General features: G+C 40.4%; 1 protein-coding gene across 2 annotated transcripts; it reads left to right on the top strand.

Annotated features, from left to right (window-relative positions):
- Window positions 1-1,912: 1,912 nt before the first annotated feature.
- On the top strand, window positions 1,913-12,080 carry LOC103357427 (GTPase IMAP family member 8-like). Of its 2 annotated transcripts, none has more exons than XM_008281984.1 (6): window positions 1,913-2,074; window positions 4,932-5,663; window positions 7,414-8,109; window positions 9,865-10,644; window positions 10,885-11,049; window positions 11,731-12,080. In XM_008281984.1, exons 1-6 carry the CDS (start codon window positions 2,059-2,061, stop codon window positions 11,937-11,939), a joined length of 2,598 nt encoding a protein of 865 aa, XP_008280206.1. In that variant the 5' UTR covers window positions 1,913-2,058; the 3' UTR covers window positions 11,940-12,080. The 2 variants fall into 2 exon arrangements, with proteins under 2 accessions (XP_008280206.1, XP_008280205.1); XM_008281983.1 differs by having other exon boundaries at window positions 7,411-8,109.
- Window positions 12,081-13,232: the final 1,152 nt, after the last annotated feature.

Here is a 13,232-nt window from a genome sequence, read left to right as displayed (position 1 = left end):
GTGGTTAGCACTGTCGCCTCGCAGCTAGAAGATCTCCAGTTTGTGTACTGGTTAGGAAACCCGGGATCTTTCTACGTGGAGATTGTATGTTCTCCCTGTGCAGTGTGGGTTCTCTCCGGGTTCTCTGGCTTCCTCCCGCACAGTCCAAAAACATGTTGAGGTTAATTGGTGATTCTAAATTGTCCGTAGGTGTGAACGTGAGTGTGCTTGGTTGTCTGTCTCTAAGTGTAGCCCTGTGATAGACTGGTGACCTGTCCAGGTGTCCCCTGCCTTCATCTTAAGTCAGCTGGGATAGGCTCCAGCCCCCCCGCCACCCTAGTGAGGATTAAGCGGTGTATAGATGATGGATGGATGGACTGCTATTGGACTAGAGTATTGAAAGACCTAAAAAGATGATTGTTGTCCTCTTTAAGTTTAACCTATCAGTGTCATGACCTGCACGGCAGTTATTCAGGAGTATACGTACTATTTTCTGGCCCTGAAAGAGGTTCTTCAGGGATAGTTCTGTTTAAAGTCTACAAATGCTAATGGTCTGTTGTCTTACTTACGGTCCATGGTCACTGCCCAGTCTCTACTGAACTTGGGGTATCTAGTTTTGGGCAGTGAGAAAGTCCGACCCAAGAAGACAATTTATAAACTCTGTACATATTCTGCAGGCAAATAATAGTCTATTCCTCTTCAGCTGACTGTGTGAAAGAGAGGTTTATAATTCCACAGTCCTCTGGATGCTAATTTAGGATCTTAATTTAAACGATGCCTTTTATTGTGGAGACCCAATGCTATTATGTATCTGCCGGGATAATTACGATGTCCTGATGCACTGGATGACGCATCCTTGAACATACAGTGCGTTTTTTTTTTGTTTGTTTGTTTTGTTTGTTTGTTATTTGTAATTTAAATTAAGTAAATTCCTTCTAAATAAATACATGCACATGCACTATATCTGTGGTCTAATTCAGTCCTTGATTCATTTATTCATTCGCTGCTTTAATTTAAGCATTTCAGGTGAGTTTTTTTTTTCTACCTATTATTGCCTTTGAGTCTGAAAAGTAAACTGATTAGAGTAGATTATTCTGTCATTTTCTTTCTATCACGATAAGAAGGAAATCTGAGATGGAAAAAAAAGAGTACTGATTTGTGATAATGTTCTAAATGCCTGTTATGGCAGTGAGCACATTTTATTTTTTTTAAATCAACGTGGGCATCTGGAGAGATTCAAATGATGAGTAGCAAATGTCCAAGATAGGAAGAATCACGTGTTAATCCTTAGACGAACTAACACGTGATCGCCCCGTGGCATCTAAACTATGCTGACATTGTGTGAAGTCAGGAACAAAAGTTTAAGGAGAATTTTTAGTCTTGGATTTTCAAAGATTTGCTCCGGTGCAGAGAGGCGACGGGGCTGTGGTTAGGACAGAGATTAAAATTAATACAGCAGCCCCTCAACACAGCAAGACATGCCGGAGGAGTCTGCTGACTTGTGCAAAAACATCAGTAAAGAGACCCAGTCAGAGTTCAGTCTCATGAAAAATGCACCTATGTAAGGATTGCAGTGTAACGCTGACAGGAGAGCAAGAAATCAGCAGCAAAGAAATAAAGGAGCAAAGGTTAACTCTGCTGCACTTGTTATCCGCTCAGAATGGAAACTGTGACTTTTTTTCTTATAATTTTCAATAAAAAATAACACAACCTGCATAAATTCGACAACAAAGCTTTCGCAAGTGAGTTCTGTAGACTTTTGTTATGCTTTGTAATTGACAGGTTGTTTTCTTCAAGGAGTTCACAGGCCCCAACAAGCCCTGCATGAGTAAAAACCAGTCTAACCGGTTCTTAGTCATGCAGAGGGTGTTTTTAGACACTGCAGCTTGATGTGCTGTCACACTGCATACAATGGAGGCTCTGCGGACTGGCAGTTAAAAATGCGCCTGAATACCTGATTTTTCTAAAATAATTTTTTTTACCTGAAGACAGATTCCAGCCACTGACCCTGACCTCTGCAGAGAGCTTGGGCTTGTTCAGTTGGTAGGATTGAAAAAAAAAAAAAGAAGACCAGAGAAAATGGACAGCAATCTTGGTGAGTTATTCATTGACACAGTAACTTAAAGCTTTAACACTTAATTCATTACACGACTTGATATTTTGTATGATTGTGTTTGTTGTTTGTCTAAATGCTTCATATTTCTCAGATTAGCATATGTCTTGTTCAGTTGAACACGCTGGGAGACGGTAAAAAGGTGAAAAAAAGCATTTAAAAAATGTACTTCCTTCCCGACAGTTGAGGTCAGATACGTAACCAGGAAGTCTGGGCACAAACTTCTTTGTCACAGTCTAACGTGTATGTAATTAATCTGATTCCTGTTTGCTGGGAAAGCAAAACAGATTACATTCCTGTCAGCTTACAAAAGTAAATGTCTTCCTTACGAGAACTCCAAACCACTCCCTTGGTTTCCTGGATATATGTCATATACATTTTGATAGTAACATACAGTAAGAGACTCAGCTGTAGAACAGTTAGAGTTCAACTATATATTAGATTCATCTGTTTTATTTTGAAATAATAAAATAAAATAATAAATAAAATTGAATTTCCCTTCTGGGATAAATAAAGTATTTTTCATTTCATTTATAAATTTTAAATACAGGCTTATTTAGCTATCTATCTAATCACGTTTAACTACAGTTGAGCTGTTTTGCTTTCTTTCAAAAAGGGGTTAAAGAAACACAAGTGTGCTTTAGTACATATATGCATGCACTGATGTTATACTCATTTATGTACACTCTTTATCCTAGTTGCTTATTTGCTTATTTTCGCTTATAATCTCTCCCAAGAGGAGATTTCTTCTATAAGTATCTGAGGTGTTTTTAATTTCATCTGCACACTTTGTTTTTGTTTTGTGTCTACTGCTTTTTTTTTTTTTTTTTTTAATTAAAAAAAAAAAGGAAAATGACAGAGATAAGAGAAACCTTTTCATTGACTCTTAATTTTCTATGATAGAGTCTTTGAAACACATGCATATTTGTCACAAAAGACAATCATGCATTCTGGTCCTTTCGTAGATTTACTAAAGGTCTTCTAGAAATACAACAAAATCTGCTGGGTCAAAAATATACATACAAAATACATGCAACTTGAATTATCAGCTTTGGTGATGTAAAAAGCTGTGTTAGTCCAATGTTCTAAGAAGCACAGCATCTAAACAACTTGTGGGTGATTACGATTGACTACAGCTGCTGACTCTGAGTCCATTTAGGTCGTCCCTTTTGATACACTCATTAGCCTTAGCCGCATACATTACAGTAGGAAAGTCTGAGGAGCTCAAAGATGTGAAAAAGCAAATGATTGACTTGAACAAGTCAGGAAAGTCACTTAGAGCCTTTTGGAAGCAGCTATAGATCCCAAAATCAAATGTTTGTAAGTATAAAGTGCATGGTGCAGTTGTGGCACTGCCATGATCAGGAAGAAAACACAAACTATCACCTCCTGCTGAGAGACTAGTAGTCAGAAGGGTCAAAAGTCAATCAAGAATCACCATAAAGTAGATCTCCAATGGATTAGAAGCTGCTGGAACACAGGTGTCAGTGTCTATAGTCAAGTGTATTTCACATCGTCATAGGCTGAGAGGCTGCCATGTAAGAAGGATTCTCTTCTTCTAGAAGCACAATCTTGAAGCTCAAATGAAGATTGCTGCTGATCACATGGACAAAGAAAAAGCCTTGGAGTACATTTTTGTGGTCTGAGGAAACAAAAAATTAGCTATTTGACTACAATGTCCAGAAATATGTTTGGAGGAGAAAGGCTGAGGCCTTTAACACAGAGAACACCAAACCTACTGTCAAGCATGGCGGTGGCAGTATTATGCTCTGGGGCTGTTTTGGTGCCAGTGGAACTGGTGCTGTACACAAAGAAAATGGAATAATGAAGAAGAAGGGTTACATCCACTTTGAAATCATCATCCAGAAGGTTGGGTCTTGGAGGCAGTTGGGTCTTCTAACAAGACAATGAACCCAAACACACATCATAAGTGGTAAAGAAATGGCTCAACTAGGCTAAAGTTAGGGGTTGAGACTGGCCTTTCAAAAGTCCTGACTTAAACCCCATTAAGAACCTGTAGACTGTGATAAAGAAACAAGTCTGTAAACATCTGTACGTCTGGAAAGTCAATACTGCCATAATAAACATGGTCTATACAAATGTATGTAAACTTCTGTTCACTGTATGTACGTACGTATATTTAAATAAAGTGGAAAAAATTATTTAAAAAAACACTCCCTCAGTTCAGTGTAGTTCGATATATTGCAGCCTCTAAACACACGTCTGAATCAGCTTTTGATATTTTGTTGCCAAACACAGAACTTTTCTCTAAAATGAAGTATTTGGTTATTGCATTGCACTGCGCAGACATCACACAAGTGTTTCGTTGTCGGTTTCAGTTGCATATTTTGTCAAGTGTCAGAGAGGTGACGAGTCATTCTGTGCTGATTTTGTTCATCTTTTTTTCTCCACCATGTAGCTTCTGTTCACTTTGCTGCAAAAAAAGCTTTGTTGTGGTTCAGGGTCATTCTAAAAATGTTTCACTATTTTGGTTTCGTTTCATTTTACTGTTGTTCATCAGACTCAGTCTTCTAAATGAAAGGAGGTAACAAAGTCAAAAATAACTCTGCCAGGCACAGGCGTCCCAAAGCATTCTTCCCGTGTCAGTCATCTAAAGCGGCAGAGACATGTGGTGTGATAACCATGTCACTCTGGCTTTGAACTGATGGATTGCATTCTGCTTGCCTCCTCCTATGAAAGTTTCTTCGCCAATTTGATCTAACAAAATGTATCATCATCGAGCCAAAAAGCTGTTTCTCAAGCTGATTGAAAACTTGACATTTTGGTAGAATTGTCATTCTTTATTTCTGTATAAATAAAGTTTTTCTTTGTCTTTCAGAGGAGACAGAGAGCGTCACCCCAACAGAGCACAGAATCATACTCATTGGTGGGAGATGGGCTGGCAAGAGTTCGTCTGGAAACACCATCCTGAGAAAGGAAAGGCTAGAGTGTGGCCGCACCAGAACAATTCAGAGTGAAGTGAGACATGGAGTGGTAGAGGGCAGGAAGCTCACTGTGGTGGATGCCCCCGGGTGGAGCAGCTCTCTCTCCCTTACCGAGATCCCAGAGGGGGACAAGCAAAGGTTCAAACTCAACCCGTCCAAGTGTCCGCCCGGACCCAACGCTTTCCTCCTCGTTGTTCCAATAGACGCGGCTTTCTCTGTGGAGCAGCGGAGGATCCTGGAGGAGCACATGAAGCTCCTGGGGGACCGAGTTTGGCGCTACACCATGGTGCTGTTCACCTGCGGGGATTTCCTTGGGGAGAAGACGATAGAACAACACATCGAGAGCGAGGGGGAGGCCCTGAAGTGGCTGATAGGGAGGTGCAGGGACAGGTACCACGTGTTCAATAACAAGGAGAAAACCAACACGTCTCAGGTCTCCCTGCTGCTGGAGAAGATAGACGAGATGGTGTGGCACAACAACGACAGTCACTACGAGATAGACGAACAGACTTTTGAGATCATTGAAAAGAAGCAACGAGAAGTGGCCGAAAGGGCGCAAAAGAGACGCAGGAGGGCCGAGGAACAAACACAGCAAATGATAACACTCATTCAAGGTGAATGTCACGGTAGGTGCACTCAAATAAACTCAGTGTTGAAAAATGTGTTTAAATGTTAGGTTGGATGAGAACAATCAATGTCTCTTCTATGTCAGTAAATACAAAGCTACAACCAGCAGCCACTTAGATGAGCTTAGCATTAAGGCAGGAAACTAATCCTTCTTTCCTGAATGGCAACTGCTGCCTTCCAGGAAATAGTCCATCCCATAAATCCCCTGTGAAATGACAAATTGTTGTTGGGTTTTTCTGGTGCAGATGGACCATCCTAACCTCGAGCACTTCCTGTTGGTTTTTTGTTTCTGTTGTGTTGCTATTTTGAGCTCATGAGCTCATTTGTGTGAGCTCATTTTTTGCTGCAACAAAAGCACCTGCCCTTCTATGGAAACAGCTAAGACTTGACTAGAAGTAGAGAAATTAAAAAATGTCTTTTATGCAGAATAACAAAGGTTAAATGTCACAGAAGAACAAGAAAAAGTGACAGTTGAATTTCTTTCCACATTTGTTTTACAAAAATTGGACTCAACATGTAAAATTTTTCCAAGTGACCACAAGTGTTACCAATACTGGACAAAATGGTGATTCCACATGCTTTAGATACTTTATTGTTTGTATTTTTACATCTTTACATGTTTTTCACGCTAATCTGCACTTCCATTTTTAAAAGATATTTCACCATGCTGAATGCATCTTCTAACAACTTGTTCTTCTGTTTACCATTTGGAGCCAAGCTGCATTCATGTTAATGTACAAGTTTGTTTTGTTTTACTCCTAATCACTCTTGTTTTCTCCTCTCTGCTCTGTGTAAACACAGTCTGCAGTTCACTCATGTGACTATTAGTCACAACAGAGTCAAACATGAGCTTTTCTCTGTTAACGTCACCGTTAACGTTGCACATGTGCACTAAAACTACTGGAAAGTTAGAGAGTTTTTCTATTTTCACAGTTTCTGGCTCTAATAAATTGTGCAATTTGGAAATTTTTAATAAGATAAAATGCCTTTCAAAGCCACTGGTAGATTTTGAGGTTCAGGGGATTAAACAAATTAAACTTTCCTGGCTCAGCATAATTGGTCTGTGCACAGTAAAGGCAATAATTCTGTTATCCTATTTGACATAAATATATAAATTTTCCTGTTATTTCTGATCACCTGGTAAACGAATGTGTCTGTTTTGCTCGTGTAAATGAAACCCTGATTAACAGGACTGATTTTGTTTTTGGTTTTTTTTATTCTAAATTCTTTAGTTTTTGGTGCTGGTGACTTTGCTTTGACACTGGCTAAAACCTTTTAGTGTTTTTTTCCCTTGTTTCAAGTGTTCATGCTCAGCTAAATTGAATAGTCTCCTGCTGGCTCCAATTGCATTTTGTAGTATACAGACATGCGAGTGGCATCGGTGGCAACCAACTGAATAACCAATGTTTGAAAATGTTAATTTTAGTTTTACATACGTTTCTGATGAGTGACAAAAAAAAGACAATTCAACAATTGAATGGTATGTAATCAAGATTTCAAAAATAAAGAAATGAATCCATGGAAGATAAGACCAAAATGTAAATCAATAATCAATCCAGAATTTGCCTCCATCTGTGTTATTCTTGTCAGTGTGTTGGTGAATTTTATCACTACATCTTTTCATTGTCTACCTAAATATGAAGTTAGTTCACCTTCCGTCAGGCTCTTCAGTTGTGTAGTTTGGTAAGTTTAATAACTATAAATTGCTACGAGCTTCTGATCAACCTGTGCTTTGTTTGAAAACAGAAGAGATGAAAACCGCCCCGAAGCTTCAGATGATTCTCTTGGGAAGTCGAAGTGTGGGGAAAACCTCAGTGGGGAACACCATCCTGGGATTCAAAGAGCAGGAAGATGGAAAGAGAACGGCGCAGTCGGTGGCCCGGCGGGGTTTTGTGGGTAAAACTGAAATAACTCTTGTTGACACGCCAGGTTGGTGGAAAGGCTTCCCTGCGTTTGACACTCCTGAAGCGATCAAAGAGGAGATGATGCGCAGCCTGTTCCTGTGCCCCCCCGGGCCCCACGTCTTCCTGCTGGTGATCGACGCAGATGCATCCTTCAACGGCAAACACTTAGACGCAGTAACGACGCACGTGGAGCTTCTCGGAGAAGGAGTTTGGGAACACACAGTCATAGTTTTCACCAGAGGAGACTGGCTGGGAACAAACACCATAGAAGAGTACATTGAGGGCGAGGGGGAGGCCCTGCAGAGTCTGGTTGAACAATGTGGAAACAGATACCACGTCTTTAATAACAAGGACGCAAATGATGGTACACAAGTCACAGAGCTGCTGGAGACAATCATCGGCACAGTGGCTGGAAACGGTTGGGACTCTTTTGTTCCAGACAAGCAGATATTCATGACCATTGAGGAGAGAAGAAGGCGAGTGGAAGAAGGAGCGAGGCTGAGGCAAAGTGAAATTCAGGCCAGAAGGACGTCCCTCAGAGGTTTGCTTCAGAGTCATCTAGCATTAGTGTCACCAGTAAATTAGCCTGGCATTGTCAGAGCTGTTTCCACACTCTCAGAGTGAACAGACATCAGGGGCGAACAAAATTACATAAATACAATTCATTACAACAGAGTAGCAGTGAATAACAGTCCGGTGAAGCTCGTAGTGTTGAGACTGTCAGAGTATGATAGTCTGTAGGGTTATTAAGTAATTACTCCACTTCAGTGTCGTCGGCCACATGAGCTACATACTGGCCTATTCAATAATGCTCAGTTACAGCATTAATAGTAATAATAATAATAATAATAATAATTCATTTTATTTGTATAGCGCTTTTCAAGAACTCAAAGACGCTTCACAGGATAAAAGCAAAAAAGCAATAAAAGCAATAAACAATAAGCAACACAGACAAAGGTAGACAATATAGAAATACAGCAAGCAGAAAAAAAAATCAACAGTAAATATCGAGATAAAGCCTAGGCCTAGGTGGGAAAAGCAGAGCGGAACAGATGAGTTTTTAATTTAGATTTGAATATTGCTGGGTCTGAGGTGTCTCGAATAGGTTGTGGGAGAGAGTTCCAGAGGGTGGGGGCGGTGACAGAAAAGGCCCTATCCCCCCAGATTCGGTGCTTGGTCCTGGGAACGATCAAGAGGTTGGAATTTTCGGAGCGGAGGGTACGTGATTACGATTAAAGCCAGACAGATTAAATGGATAACACTGATTATCTCATTGCAATGTAAAAACCCTTGAGGAGAGCCTCCTCCAGCAGGACGATGCACCTGTCACATGACAATAACTGCTCATAGACACCTTGAGGAACATGACAAAGAGCCCAAGGCACTGACCAGGCCTCCAGATGCCCCCCACATACCAATTTGATCGAGCATAGCAGGGGTGAAAGAAAAGAAATAATTTTGCAATCATTTTGACAAATAGTGTTATTCTAATATGAGTACCGATTTTAGTGCAAATGGTCATTTTCTTTCCGTTTCTTTTCCACTGATAAAAATAAAAAAATGATGATGTAGGTTTTGCTGCAGTCTGTACCAGACATGTACAGCTCTCTTATGGCTCGACAGCATGACTTACAGGCCGAGGCACAAAAACAGATCAATATCAACCCCCTGCTTAATACACTGTAAAAAACAGAATTCAACCGTTTTTAACTGCATTTTAGATGGATTTTCCTCATTTTGTTAAATTACAGACAATAACTAGTAAAATAAATATCAGAAATAATTTACAATTGACTGCAGTAAACAAACAAACAAACAAAAAACAGGCCAAAACTGTAAATAACACATCAGAAAGCAATAACTGTACAGATGATAATTTCTTGTTTTACAATGTTTGACTGTAAAATTACACTTTTTTGTATTTAAATTAGAAAAAATATGATCAATTTACAGATGTTTAGCATAAATTCTACATATTAACTATTAAAAATTGTTAAGAATTTGTTAAACTTTTTTATTTTATTTGACTCTTATTTCCGCTCTACTTTGTTAAATTATAGATGACATTCAGTGAATTCAGAGAAAAGAGTTTTTTATAAATGTTGACTGTTAGGAAAAACTGGTCTAAATTGTACCTAATGTTCAAATCAAAAGTCTAGATTTTTACCAATAGGAATTTATTCTTTTACACCCTGGCTGGCAGACTTTGACCATTTCCTTTCTTTTACAGTATTACGTGTGCAGTCTGTGAGCTTTCTCTTTCATCCTGCGCTGACAGTTTTGTTTTTCTGCTCAGACTCCACTAATAAGCTGCAGGAGCTGAAGATTGTGATGCTCGGTCAGAAGACATCCGGAAAGAGTGCAGCAGGAAACACCCTCCTGCGTAAACAAGCGTTCGCCTCCTGTCAGAACGAGCGCTGTCATGTGGACGAGGAAGAAGTTGCCGATCGACTGGTCACGGTGATCGACACCCCGGGCTGGTGGAGGGATTCCTCTCGCTGCACCGAAGACGTGGACAAAGAAATCGTCCGAGGTCTGGCACTGAGCCAGTCGGGGGTTCATGCTGTTCTCTTGGTGGTCCCCTTGGACCTGAAGTTCAGAGAAGCTCACCTGGTCGCCCTGGAGGAACACATGAACCTGTTTGATGACAGTGTCTGGAAACACACAATGGTTCTGTTCACGCACAGAGACAACCTCGCAGATCAATCTGTAGAGGAGCATATCGAGAGGGAGCACCGCACTCTCCGCTGGCTGGTGGACAAGTGCGAGAACAAGTACCACGCCATCAACAACTTGAAGAAAGCTGACATGACTCAGGTCACGGAGCTGTTTGAGAAGATTGAGGAAATGGTGGCGGGAAACAGCGGGCGGCTCTTCTGCCCCGACATGAAGGACGTCCACCTGAACATCGATGAGAAGTTCAAGAGGAGGGAGCTGAAACATGTGCTGAAGCAGCGGCTGGAGCAGGAGTACAGGAGGAGGGAGCTGGAGCTGATGATCGGCTTCAGGGAAAAACTCATCGAGCTGCAAGCTGACATCCGGGAAAGCGTGGCGAGCAATAAACACAAGTCACTGAGTGAGTATCACACAGCAGCAGGTCTGCAAGAGAGTCTTTCTTTGTCATAATATACAGTAAACAGACTATTGTTTTGATCAAGTTAATCCTGGGAGCTTCAATATAAAGCAACTGGAATTCTCATAGATTCAAGAACCTAAACGAGAAGTCCAGTTGCTTTAAGCTCTTTGATTTCCATGATCTGAATGGCTGAGAATCTACACACACATTTTAATCATGTGTTTTGATTATCATTGATAGTTGACATGAACAAAATCAAAGTCAAGGGAATCGGTCAGAAGAAGAAAGATGAAAAGGAGGACAAAGTAGACGCAAAGATCAGCGCGGAGATCGACAAGCTCAATAAGGACATAATGAGAGCCGCAGATCAACTTCGGAGCAGCCAGGACTTTATACTTCCTTCCTGTAAGTATAAATTGTATTATAATTGGGTAATTCCATCTCAAATGATCGAGGTTTTGGTGGTACAACTTGTCTTACGAGCTCAATCAGTTACCAAAGTACAACGAAAGTATATATTTTTTTCAATTTGGTGATTGAATATTTCATTTTTTATTGTGACATGCAGCTACATGTGGTTCAGAAAATATCACTTGTTGCCTTTTGCATCATCCTTTTTTTGTTAGTTCATGCTCAAAGATGGGAGTTTTCACCATGGCTTCATTTTTTTTTCAAATATTTGAACTCACCCACAATCAATTTGATCTACTTGTCCAATACGTATGTAGATGTCGTGTAATGTAGACTGTGAATCGATGACATGATGAACAACGACTTTCAGGCTTTTGTCTTTAATAGTTCCTCAGATATTGTCGTTCAAACATGTATTCAAATTTCAATGTGCAAAGAAAAACAGGCTGAAAGTGTTTCATTAAAAAATAAATATCATCTGAGAAAGTTTTTGATATATGAAGCTAAAATTACACAGATATCTTTATAAATATCTTTTTTCCCCCCCTGGTATAAAGACTTCTGGAAAATGGAAGAAATCGTGCTACAGATCTGATGATTTGAGATGAAATGACCCTTCACATTACTGCTGAGCAAAAGCACATCAAATTTCTTCTTATTGTTTTTCATTTTCAGTCAAAGGGAACAGCAGTCCAGCTCCGTCTATCGCCGGGTCTTTGTCAGACAGAAGAAGACCATCCAACAACTTTGACAGAGTTCTCAGTTGGCTGTCCACGCTTAAGATCGACACGAATATGGAGAACCAGCTGACCCTGAACTTCTCTGAGACGTCAGGATACAGATCTGTCTTTGACTTTGACAACTACGTGGGTATTGCTGAATGAAAAGTCTTAATCGTAAACAACAGTTTTGTTCTATCTGGCAAGCCAATGGACAATAACTAAAATTAGAAATATCCATAAAAGGGCGGTGGTTAGCACTGTCGCCTCGCAGGTAGAAGGTCGCTGGTTCACGTCCTATAGAGGACACCTGGGATCTTTCTGAGTGGAGTTTGCATGTTCTTACCGTGCAGCGTGGGTTCTCTCCGGGTTCTCCGGCTTCCTCCCACACAGTCCAAAAACATGTTGAGGTTGTCTGGTGATTCTAAAGTAGTGGTGTAAATGTGAGTGTGCTTGGTTGTCATTCTGAGACTGAAACAGACTGGTTAGCTGTCCAAGGTGTTCCCTGCCTGAGTCCACCCTGAGTCAGCTGGGATTGGCGACGCTGGTGAGGATTAGGTGGTGTATAGAAAAAAGAATGGATGGCTGGATGGAGATCCATGAAACAAAATCAAGTGAAATCATGGATAAAAGTACGTCTCATGCTTACATTTAAAAGACTCTACGGACTCAACCTGCCGTATATCCCCGGGCTGAGTGCCTGAGGGTTCTAATTCTGAAAGCTCTGCCACCCTTTGGAAGAGGGTGGCTTATTGATGTAAGGTTTTTCTTTATTTTTACTGTTGCCTACACTGAAGCTTAATACTGAATACATTGAAACTATAAAATGAACATATGGAATTATCAGGTGAGCCATAAAAAACAAGCTTAAAGGAGTTAGACCATGTAGCGCTGTAAAGGCATTTAAATATTAATACTAAAACATACTGGAAGCCACTGTAAAGAGGCCAAAGCTGGGTAAAGTTTTTCCAACCTGTTTATTCTGGTTAAAAGCCTGGCAGCTGGGTTCTGTCCTCCAAAAACCCTGTTTAGCAGTCCAGACATGAGGAGGAGGGGGAAAGCATGCAAAATCATCTCTGTCTTCAAAATTGAAAACAGGTCATACTCTGCTGGTGTTGCTTAGTTGATAAAAAAAAAAAAAAGAAGTTGTTTGTACAAGTTCTGCAACGTGTTGCTTAAAGTTTAAGTAAAAATCAAAGGAGACAGCAGCCTTTCATGTATTCAGGCAGGTAACTGTTAGATGCAGTGGTTGAGTCTTAATATTTCTGGAGGCAGTCACTCAGTATCAGTTGAGTTCAAAAGAAGGGTATTTTTGGACATCCAATTTCACACATCTACTGAGCACTCGGTGGGGTTAATTGGGACATGAAGTTCTGTGCGAATGACAGATTGAGGAAATCACAGGTCTTTGAAATATGTGACTCAATGGGCGCACAGAAAAAAAATGAAATTAGTCCC

The sequence above is a fragment of the Stegastes partitus genome, unplaced genomic scaffold (genome assembly GCF_000690725.1).
Source record: "Stegastes partitus isolate 25-593 unplaced genomic scaffold, Stegastes_partitus-1.0.2 Scaffold253, whole genome shotgun sequence".
Taxonomy (NCBI): Eukaryota; Metazoa; Chordata; class Actinopteri; family Pomacentridae; genus Stegastes; species Stegastes partitus.
Note: the sequence above shows the minus strand (reverse complement) of the source record. Positions and strands in the feature narration are given on the sequence as shown.

What these genes read in the sequence shown, in the direction of transcription:
- LOC103357427 (XM_008281983.1), top strand. An exon ending in CATTCAAGGTGAATGTCACG is followed by an intron (nt 5,664 to 7,410) that starts GTAGGTGCACTC and finishes GTTTGAAAACAG; the next exon opens with AAGAGATGAAAACCGCCCCG. An exon ending in GGACTTTATACTTCCTTCCT is followed by an intron (nt 11,050 to 11,730) that starts GTAAGTATAAAT and finishes TTTCATTTTCAG; the next exon opens with TCAAAGGGAACAGCAGTCCA.